Source organism: Gossypium arboreum, chromosome 12 (genome assembly GCF_025698485.1).
Source record: "Gossypium arboreum isolate Shixiya-1 chromosome 12, ASM2569848v2, whole genome shotgun sequence".
Taxonomy (NCBI): Eukaryota; Viridiplantae; Streptophyta; class Magnoliopsida; order Malvales; family Malvaceae; genus Gossypium; species Gossypium arboreum.
Genome location: NC_069081.1, coordinates 104,528,992 through 104,539,967, shown reverse-complemented (window position 1 = coordinate 104,539,967; position 10,976 = coordinate 104,528,992). Strand labels below are relative to the sequence as shown.

The 10,976-nt window shown below is 36.4% G+C and overlaps 2 protein-coding genes and 1 pseudogene across 4 annotated transcripts; 1 reads left to right on the top strand and 2 right to left on the bottom strand.

Annotated features, from left to right (window-relative positions):
- Positions 1–307: 307 nt before the first annotated feature.
- LOC108479244 (fructokinase-like 2, chloroplastic) lies at positions 308–3,934 on the bottom strand. The gene is made up of 5 exons (XM_017781719.2): positions 3,715–3,934; positions 2,983–3,272; positions 2,256–2,896; positions 1,669–2,140; positions 308–773 (listed from the first exon to the last, which is right to left on the bottom strand). Exons 1-5 carry the CDS (start codon positions 3,756–3,758, stop codon positions 463–465), a joined length of 1,758 nt encoding a protein of 585 aa, XP_017637208.1. The 5' UTR covers positions 3,759–3,934; the 3' UTR covers positions 308–462.
- A 921-nt stretch (positions 3,935–4,855) lies between these two features.
- LOC108476938 (folate synthesis bifunctional protein, mitochondrial) lies at positions 4,856–8,043 on the top strand. 3 transcript variants are annotated; one of them, XM_017779317.2, is made up of 3 exons: positions 4,856–5,144; positions 6,378–7,010; positions 7,104–8,043. In XM_017779317.2, the coding sequence occupies exons 2-3, from the start codon at positions 6,512–6,514 to the stop codon at positions 7,844–7,846; spliced, it is 1,242 nt and encodes a 413-aa protein (XP_017634806.1). In that variant the 5' UTR covers positions 4,856–5,144; positions 6,378–6,511; the 3' UTR covers positions 7,847–8,043. The 3 variants fall into 3 exon arrangements, with proteins under 3 accessions (XP_017634806.1, XP_017634805.1, XP_017634804.1); XM_017779316.2 differs by having other exon boundaries at positions 4,856–6,022; XM_017779315.2 differs by having other exon boundaries at positions 4,856–6,022; positions 6,378–8,043.
- Positions 8,044–8,195: 152 nt separating this feature from the next.
- Positions 8,196–10,239, bottom strand: LOC108477834 (protein NRT1/ PTR FAMILY 5.4-like; annotated as a pseudogene).
- Between the last annotated feature and the right edge of the window lie 737 nt (positions 10,240–10,976).

The window sequence follows — 10,976 nt, the reverse complement described above, 5'->3', positions numbered from 1 at the left end:
CAAGCACAAATAATAAGTACAGAAAGTCGGGCTCATTTTTTGCTTGATAAACAAGTTAAATTTTGAATCTCAAGATTTCGAATCTAACTCGATATTCTCGTAGTTTGAATGTAACTCAGCTTGATTACAGATCTTGCGACAATTGTATATTCACAAAGATATGATCAAAAGACTTTTCAGCTTATAACCAGACCAATTTCTTCCCCAAATATCTAAAAGAATCTGTTTTTTGCCCTCTGCGATCTTTAAACGATAGTGTCTGAATGTTTTGGTAGAAGTTTTAAGGTAATTAAAGCGGAGCAACATCTGAGATTGAATGTATGTGCTCTTTCATTCATTCAAAATTTGGTTTCCAAGTGAACAAGATACAGTTGAAAGAGGACCGAAGCACAGCTTAATTTACAGTAGAAAGAAACTTTCCAAGGCATACAACGAAATAAACTGTATGAGTCAGTACTACATCTAAGATATTCTTACCGATTCCAACAATGTGCCATATTCTGATATATCTGCTGATTCCACCAATGTGCGGTATTCTCTTTCGCTTATTGATCTTATGCCATTAGGATCAGGGACCGTGTCATCATCATCATCATCTTCTTCCCGTTCTTTCTCTCCTTCCTCTTGGATACCCTCCTTCGGAGGGAAGCCCCGTGTGCGTGAAACTATCCACTGGTCTATGACCCCACAGTCAATTGCATACTTGATTGTGTGTTCCAAGTATCCTTTATCTGTAATCAGATCTGGCTGAACACTCAACATTCTCAGCAGACCTGAAAATTTGTAATGGTAAGCTGAATTTCAAACAACAGCAAATAACCGTGGTTTCATACTATTTTACTCAGACTTGGTCCTGAATGTTGAACACGGGTATGTTAATTTTTTCCCTAGACTTCTATGTTTAGAGTCCTTTGAGGATCATATCTTAAACTCATGTCCAAACATGTGTTAAACAAATGTGTTAGGCATGGATACTTCATTTAAAATAAAGGAGCAAAACAGCAGATTTCTATCCATGCATCAAGAATTAGTCGATAATAAGGAAACCCATATTATGATCACCTACCAATTAGCCTAAGCAGTTTTCTAAGGCACTAGGAATACAAAGAAAACAAAATATGAATGTCAATAACATGATAAATTTACAATTGTTTTAAACATAGAATTATTAATTTGTGGGTTTGGGGGTTATCAAATATCAATTATACATAAGATCAAAAAAAGTAAGCGGTGTGGTCCTATTTAACCATAACATGTCACCAATTTAAATAAGAGCCACTTGAAATGGGACTGTCAGACTCGGACAGCATTTCTTCCAAAATAGTACTCCATACCAAGGGGTTGAGCACTATGTTACTCGGGGACTCGAAAGTAAGTGTCAGATATGGGCATGTATCTAAACAGGAATATATGTTCAATTTCATCTAAGTTTTAAGAAACTATCCTATTCCCATGTTTGAATATGTATTGGATACAAGTTTCAAACATGGATGCCATAGGTTGGACATGACAAGTGCTTTGGGTTCTCCCTCAAAATTAATATGTAATAGAAAAGGTCAGCTAGGTAAGGTGCCAAGCTCAAAAGGCTCCATACATGCTGGCTCCAAACTAACCTACATACTTTCATGTTAGTCTATAGCAGAAACAGGCAGATCTGCAAGTTCATACCTGCAACAATGCCATCTCCAGATGCTGACATATCACATGAGAAAGGGGTTAAGGGGGCATCCTCCATCCCATTCACTGCCCCATTTTGCTCCTTAGTGTAGTAGTGTATCTTGGAAGTCCCATTTGTTACAAACAAAGTCTTGAGGTTTTCATGCCACAGTGGCGCAACCACTTCATGATCATAATGGATAAATTTCGAGCTTGCATTGTTCTTGGTGTCGAATTCTTCCATAGGCTTTATTCTACAGAGGAATTCCAGTTCTTGCTTGGTAACCTCAATAAAATCAGCAAGGTTCCATGCTTCTTGTATGAACATCTTGGTCTCTTCATCGGACTGCCAAAGTGGCAGTGGAAGGTTTACATCGTAGAAAATAACCCCTCCTAATTTCTTGGACATCTTGATAGCTCTCAATGTAGTTGATCTCATATTCCGATCGAGCAGAGAATGTGTGTTGAAGTAGAACATCTTCGCCTACAAGGAAGTCATTAAATAAGTCTATTATTTCTAGGAGCATTACAGCTTTCTTACAGTGTTAAATCTAAAAACTTGATGGATTACTTTTTGCTTTATTACTGAAATCTATTACCTCTTTTAACACGTCAATATTGATCTCGGACTTGGAAAGAGAATCCTCAGCGCATGATTTAAGGCTAGTCATTCTCAGGCGACCCCTCTTGCTAATTTTCATCTGTGATATAGCTGTTGGCCTTTTACTATCAATTTGAACCGATCGTGTTTGAACATTGTTTACATTTAAATACAATAGCATGGCCTGGCCATAATCATCATTCCCGAGTTTCCCCATAAAGGCAACTTTACCACCCAGGCTAGCAAGAGCAAGAGCGACACTACCAGCAGAACCCCCAGGTGCCCTAACAAATTTTTCTGGTGCCCATCGAGCATCCTTCAGCCTCTCATGGATCTCGTAGTCTGTAAGTCTGTTGGCTGGTCTTCCAGAGGGAACAAAAGCATGCTGTGCGGCTCCAAAGCAACAAACAAGTGGAGGCCAGCCATACGTGTAACTAATATCTTCACCTTCATCTATGTTCAATTCGAGTTCTTCCTCACTCTCATCACCTGAATTTGTCATTAAAGTTGACTCCTCTGTATCACTAATTTCAGGTTCACCTGATTGCCCGTCTGCATCATCATCCTTCTTCATTGTCCTTCTCCTCCTCAACCTTTTCTCCGGTTCGGGTTCATTGTCAGTAGTAGAAGCTGATGCCACTATGAATGATAAAAGTATTAAATCAACATCTACAAAAAAGAAATGTTTAATAAAGCAAGACATTGATGAGATTTCAAGGTTATACCTTTCTTTCTAGTCCTTCTTGGGGTTTTCTTACTATCTTCGCTTGATACAGACGTCGTGCTTTCACCATTATCGGAACCAGTTTCATTGAGCACATCAGCTTTTGCTTTCTTTCTAGTTCTTCTAGTAGTTCCAGAAGCCTTCTTCTTGACAACTGCTCCATTTTCACTAGGCTCATCTTGAGTAATGTCAGCATTTTTCTTGGCCGAGAGATGCCATTTGTTCTGCAACCGGAAATCCAGAGGTCGCACTAAGTTCAGTGCTGGGCTACAAATAGAATTTGATTTCCACCTGCATATAAAACAATCACCAATTGATTCACAATCGAGCCGAATCTAAACCCTAGCTAATCTGTAACCTTACAAAGTAAAACCAGTTATTTACCATACATCCCATATAAACTCCAACAACAGAAACTTTCCCCAGACAAAAGCTAATACACATTAAATTCAAATTTAACACACAAAAAAGGAATCCAAACAGACCCAGAAAACATTTTAAATTTTAGTCAAATTTTTTATAAAAAAGAAAGGTCAAGTTCCACATTTCAGCATTGAATAGCAGAGTAAGGAAAGCAAAAAAGGCAAGGTCTTCGGCTAACACGTGAAAAAGGGTGAAAAGGAAAGATATTTGGAACAAAAATAGCATAGTAAGACTAGAATCTCCCAGAAAATGGGATTTTTCAAAAGGGAAAATGAAGGTGAGAACGAAGAAAGAGCGAGAGAGAAAGAACCTGGAAAGTGAGAGAAAATGAGGGAAAGAAAGGGAAGCCATCATTGCACTATCGAATTGCAGTTAAACAAAGAAAGCATGTAAAGGAGTGAGAAGCGAGTTGTTGTGATGTGAGGGTTTTAAGATTGGAAATGAAGAAAGAAAGGATAGAGGGAAGGACAGGGGTTTTAGTTTAACACGCGCTCTCTTCGTCTCGACATATATATAGGGTCCTATTATCCCATGCATAATAATCAAACCAGATGATTTAATTAATCCCATTACCATCAATTTCTTGACCTAACCTGATATTTTACCATTTAATTTTACTTTTATTCCTTTTTTAGATAACCTAATTTTCAATTATTTTTAGAATAATTTTAGTTTTAAACTAATAAAATTATCATGTTTCATTACAAATAATGTATATTTATATTTTAAACTAAAAGATTTTATCTTTATAAATTTAATTAATTCCTTTTCTAAGTTAAATTTTCTCGGATTATTTATGATAAAATCAAAATAAGTACTAATATTTGGACCTTGATGATTTATAAAGGTATACTTATTTATTTTACTTTTCATTTAAATAAAAAATTATTTTAATTAATTAATTAATTATTTCTTTTAACTCTTAAATTTTTATTATTTTTAAATTATCTCAAAATATAAGATAAAGTTAACAAATGATGTGACATCCACATAAAAGTTTACATTAATGCCATGTCAACAATTAATTAATTTTTAAAATTAAAATTACTTAAAATAATTTAAAAATTTTAGTTTTAATAATTTTTATACCTTTTCTTAAATTTTTTATATTTGAAAAATATTAATAATATACATTTTATTTATATATATTTTACCAAAATATTTATATATTTATATATTTTAAAATTTTTAAAATTAAAATTAAATTGAGATTATTTATCAATTTTAAGAGTAATTTTTTAAATTAATAACTAAATTAATATAATATATAAAAATTAAGAATTAAATTTATTATTATATTTTTTAACGAGGACATTACCTGTCACTTAGAATAATTTAGATGATTGATATATTAACTTACTGCTAATATAAAAATAATGATAACAATAAAATTAAATATTATAATAACACTATAAGATAAAATACAAAATGAAAGCTAAATACTTGATTTACCAAATTAGTAAGTGAGAACCACTACCATTAACTTTGGCAGTTGTGCCAAGAAGAAAAAACTACGAATCGCTTATGAGATTTTCTGAAAACAATTTCTATATTTCAGAACATTACTTACCAGAAAATTTGAATCCTTCCACTCTTTTTTTTTTTTTTTTTTTGCTTTGAATATAAAAAACCTTCTATCAAACCTCTAAACCCATAACCCCCAAATTTGATCGCTTTTCCTATTTTCAACTACATGTTTGAAATCTTGAAAAGCTGAATCGTGATCTACTCCGAAATTGGGTAAGTACTTGACAGTCTTCAACTTTTTTTTTTTTTTAGCTGTTGTTAAATTGTTTTTACATATTTATATGGCTTTAGAGTTTGATATATAAATGATTTGGGAGGGTTGACAGCAACCAACTTCGAAAATTTTCAAATTTTTTCTTCTGCTATTTAGTGTGGTTTATAAACGGTTCTCCTGTCGAAATGCTTTTGTTTTCTCCAATCCACCCTTTTATTTTTGTTTGCCGCTGACTGGTTTGCAAAGAACAGTTTATCTTTGGCTGGTGATTTGCTGGTGTATGAACAGCCACCTTGGGGAGTGCTGCCGCTGTTGCTTGCTGATAGTGTGGGCGTTGCTTTCTCCCGGCTTGTGCTTTATTTCCCTTTAATTTACCCAAAAAAAATAGCCACACCATTTAAATAAGAAAATCCATGTCATATTTTTCTTTTTAACGGGAGAAACTAACACCGTTAACAATTGTCCTTATTTGCAACTTTTTATTAGTACAGGGATTAAATCGATTTATTCCATAATAGAGGGACTAATTCGATCCAGTTGCAATAACACAGGAACTTGCCAATTACATTTACCCTTAAATATAGATTATATTAATCCAACGGTGAGTTTTGCTTGTTTTCCTATTGTTATATCTGGGTAAAAGCCAGGATCGGCGCAAATCTCTGTTTCTCCTCACCGCAGCCTCATCCCAACTCTAGGATTTATCAGCCTCAGCTCATCTCTAACTGCAGTTTTAATGCTGCTAATTGATCAAAGCTAAAGTCATTTGACATACAAAAATATCAATTAGTTGAAGAAACCTATTTATAGATGAATCTTTTCAAGAAGCTTTTGCCCACCAAAAATGGGATTGTTGGTTCCCAAAAGTATTGTAGAGGTAAATATCAAATTCGTTCTTCTTTTCCTATTTCCTTTACGGGTTTTAAACATGAATAAATAATTTTGTTTCCTTCTCATACAACAATGGCCAAATTCAGCTCTCAATGTGTTTATTGCACTGATTCACCGTGGGTTGTTCATACTGTTCATAACATGATGCTAAAATTTAGGCTTTCCTGGAATTAGTTGTAATAGTTAGCTTCAGAATGTACAAGTTTTTGTTGTTTTAAGTTATGTGAGTTGTTGTTGAATTGGTGATTGGTTTAAATGGAAAAGAAGATTGAATCTTTTAGTTCTATAGAAATGAATCAATTTGTAGCTTTTTGATGATATTTATGTAACATTTACTGCAGCAACCTTCTGTTCGATCCCGCATTCAGCCGTGGATCACTCGGTCGAAGTTCATTCTTCAGACCAGGAAGTGGTGATTGCTTTAGGAAGCAATGTTGGTGACAGACTTAATAATTTCAATCAAGCCTTGCAGTTAATGAGGAAATCGGGTATCCATATTACAAAACATGGTTGCTTATATGAGACAGCTCCGGCCTATGTCACCGATCAGCCTCGATTTCTGAACTCTGCAGTTAGAGCTGTTACAAAGCTGGGGCCACATGAACTTCTGGGTGTGCTTAAGACAATTGAACGCAACATGGGTCGTAGTGGTGGAATAAGGTATGGTCCAAGGCCAATTGATCTGGATATCTTGTTTTATGGAAAATACCAGATTGGTTCCGATATACTTACCGTCCCCCATGAGAGAATTTGGGAGCGACCTTTCGTGATGGCGCCATTAATGGATTTACTAGGATCGGTTATTGACAGTGATACCGTTGCTTGCTGGCATTCTTTGTCAACAGATTCAGACGGACTATTTGGTTTGTGGGAGAAATTGGGTGGTGAATCCCTCATCGGAAAGGAAGGGATGAAAAGGGTTTTACCAATTCGGAATCACTTATGGGAGTGGTCAAAGAAAACCTCAGTCATGGGTATTCTTAATCTAACCCCAGATAGTTTTAGTGATGGTGGAAAGTTTGTATCTGTGCAGAATGCAGTTTCTCATGTTCGTTCAATGATTTCAGGAGGAGCAGATATAATAGATATTGGTGCACAATCTACACGACCAATGGCTTCTAGGATATCTGCGGAACAAGAATTGGATAGGTTAATCCCTGTATTAGAAGCTGTTCTCGAAATGCCTGAGATGGAGGAGAAGCTTGTATCCGTGGATACTTTCTATTCAGATGTTGCATCAGAGGCCGTAAATAAAGGAGCTCATCTCATAAATGATGTATCTGCCGGGCAGTTAGATCCTAACATGCTTAAGATGGTTGCTAGCCTTGATGTTCCTTACATTGCAATGCACATGAGGGGAGACCCTACTACAATGCAAAGTAGTGACAACCTGCAATACAGTGATGTTTGTTCACAGGTTGCCTCCGAGTTGTTCTCAAGAGTTAAGGATGCAGAATTATCTGGAGTTCCTGCTTGGAGGATTATTCTTGACCCTGGAATCGGATTCTCCAAGAAGACTGAACATAATTTGGACATTCTCACCGGTTTACCTGTCATTCGTTCGGAGATTGCTAAGCGAAGTTTGGCTGCTTCTCATGCTCCCCTACTTATTGGACCATCGAGAAAGCGATTTTTAGGTGAAATTTGCAACCGTCCGGCTGCAGGCGAAAGAGATCCTGCAACCATTGCTTCTGTAACTGCTGGGATTTTCGGAGGGGCGAACATTGTCAGGGTGCACAATGTGAGAGACAATGTAGATGCTGTGAAAGTTTGTGATGCAATGCTGAAAGAGAGGAGCATTCAATTATGATGCTAGGAAATGCAATCTTCTCAGTAAAGCCATTCTTGCACCCTTCCAAAACCACAGATTTGTGAGCTAAAGTTTTGAAGACCTCATATGATTTGCTACTCTTTTCTTCTTAATAAAGAATGAATTTAGTTAAACAATTGTGTACTCGAGAGACAAGATCTAATGAAGTTTCCTTGGGTGTTTTTTTTTTTTTTTTTTTTGGGGGGGGTGTGGGGGGTGGGGGAACCAAGCTTGTACTTGGAATTCAGATTGAATTGAAAATTTTGTTGTAAATTTTAATCATTGTTTATTTGGCGTTTGTTTGATGGTAGAATTGATATAAACCGGCAAAAAATGCAGTAAATGGCAACGTAAGCTAGTCCATATGTATCCATGTACGGCATTCTTGTTTGAGATATGATTTAAAATTTGAACATTCTAATGTTAAACACAAACTCACATCACCAAGTATCATAGAATACGCCAGCCTAACGCACTGGAATACTCTGCAACTCATAGGCCACTGTTTCTTCTTCTTGTTTAACTTCCAAGAATGGTATTTCTGGTTCGTCTTCTGGTTTTCCTATGATATTATCATAAGAATACGATGAGGAGACATAAGCATAGAGGAAACAGTTGAGTATGGCGAGTATGACATATGCACGATAGATCAAATCCAAATGTCTTTCGTTTACACTATCACCAACCCAACTTTCTTTATATCTGAACCTAATGTAATAATTTATCATAGCTATGAATCCAATGTTAAGTAGTATTCCAAATCCTGCGAGCGTGTCCGCAAATACAGGTCCATATCTCCTTGAATCAGGCACATAATGACCAAAGAAATCGGCGATTCCGCTACCTGCTAATCCTTCCGTTGCACCCAGAGAACAGAATTGCAGAAGCAACCAAGCTGCTGAAATGGGGGCCCTTGCTTTGGGATCATTCAACAACCCGCTTTCACGCAAAGCTTCTAACCTTTTGGACTCAACTGATGATGCAACAGCACAGCATATTATGGAGTTTAACATACCAATGCCGATCTTCACTCCATCAGAGTATTGTCTTTGCATTCTTTGTATCCGTTTTGCGAACACTGCTTTAGACCCTCCCTTGACCGCATTTCTAGTAACCCCTTTGATAACCTGAAGAACTATTATCGGTATATCACCACTCATGCTGTCTGCCTGCTCGAGGAAGAACGTATTACCAAGAGATTCACCATGCCATACGCAATGAAAGTTGCAGACATTGGAATCAGATCTAAAAGAAGCTTGCTTTGTTCTACTTCTTTCACTGAACAAAGTCTCCAATTTCCAGTTGGTAAATTGTCATCAGCCAGTGACTCTTTCACTGCAGCATTATTGAGCATCCTGTATTTATCAAAAGCATTGGGTATATAGTTAAAATTACGGTGAACAAATCATGCAAAGTAAGAGAAGTATGCAAATGTTGTCCCAAGAAACAATACAGGAAGAGAGTAACTCACTCAAGATGGTCTGTAAGAAGTTGATTTTGATCTTCGCCGCAATGACGGTGAAGTTGGTCCAAGTGTTCTTGGTAATTCAGATGCCTTTTCTGCAAAGCTGCAATCATGGTACGCATCATAGTCAAAAGTGGGCTTGGCTGCAATCGACGACGGCCATAAAAAGGGAAACCACAAAGAAACCAAAGTAAACCAATGAATATGGCAATGGCTAATGCAAGATAACCTTGATGCCAATTGTTTTTAAAAGAGAGAAAACCATAGACTGATGTTATGACTCCCATGATCAAGAATCTACGGCAAAGCCATCCGATCACTTTCTGCAGAAATTGCCGCCAACCTCCAAGTTTGACCACAAACCTACAGCATGCAACTTTAACCCTTGTTGGTCCAGAGTCTTTTGGTGCTTTTACAACCTTGGTTTGCTTAAAAGAAAGGGAGTAAAGGGGAATAACTTGAGAAGCCCCACCAACAATTAGAAGAGCTAATCCTTCCCAGAAAGGTGTATGTCTCAGTGTCTTAAAACAATCCTTTAGAGGACATTCTTTACCATTGTTGAAGAAGTATTCAGGCACCGAGAATGCTAAGAGAACAAGTCCCTGCATGATCACCGTTACAAAATCTAGCTTTAATGTTCAATTTCACAGATGTCATGTCTGTGTCTGATGGCTTTGTTTTTATAATCAATAAACTTTCCTTTCAGATTGAGAGGAACAAAAAATCAGAAACTGAAAAACTTACAGCAGAATATAGAACGGTAGAAAGAATCAACATCCATCTTCAATGCAGAGGGCGACACATATCTGCAACATGTTCCTTAGACCTTCTTGAAGATTGACGATTGCTGCTGCTTCTTTTAGGTTCAAATTCCAGAAATCAGTGAGGAATGTCATAAGGTTGTTCAGCACATAAATCATCAAGCCCTTGCAGAAAACCAGACCTAGATATATGGCCAAAACACTTTCTTAGGGGTCATTGAACTGAGATTATAATTAAGATTGCAGGAGATTACGTCACTATATAGCTAGTCTCATGCTTTATATGCAATGCCTAAAATACATATAAGGATCAAGTGATAAATCCTACCACACTACTAAAAAGATAGTAGAGTAAGGAAATGGTGATATACCAAAGGTGAAAATAACCAGTCGCTCAGGCCATCTGAACCATATTCGTATTCGACTTAGGAGTCCCCTGCATATCCGTTTCCATGTTCTCATCTTGATATAACTTGAAATGTCCTCCCTTCCCTTACCTTCACTCATATGCAGAAATATATTTTTCTGCACAACACAAGCAAATAGCAATGAAGTTAAATTAAGAAACAAAAGAAGGAAAGTTTATTATCATTAATTGTAGGGTTTGAGTCAACTGATACCTTGAAACAATATTTACATTTATCATTAAAATGGGATGGTAGAACATAGTTTACAATTAAATGTTGAACTAGAAATACGAATTTTTTTTTTTTTTTAATACTGGAAAGAAGTAAGATAGTGAAGTTAATTGAGACCCTGATCATCCAATCTGTCTATCCCTTTAACGTACGTTAAGCTCAAAACTAGAAAATCTTGGTGCAAGAGTTAACAAACTGTGCCTACCTTGTATGAAGCTTGGAGTTGTCAGAAGCAGAAGTAAAAACCGACTTGGAATGTTCCTGAT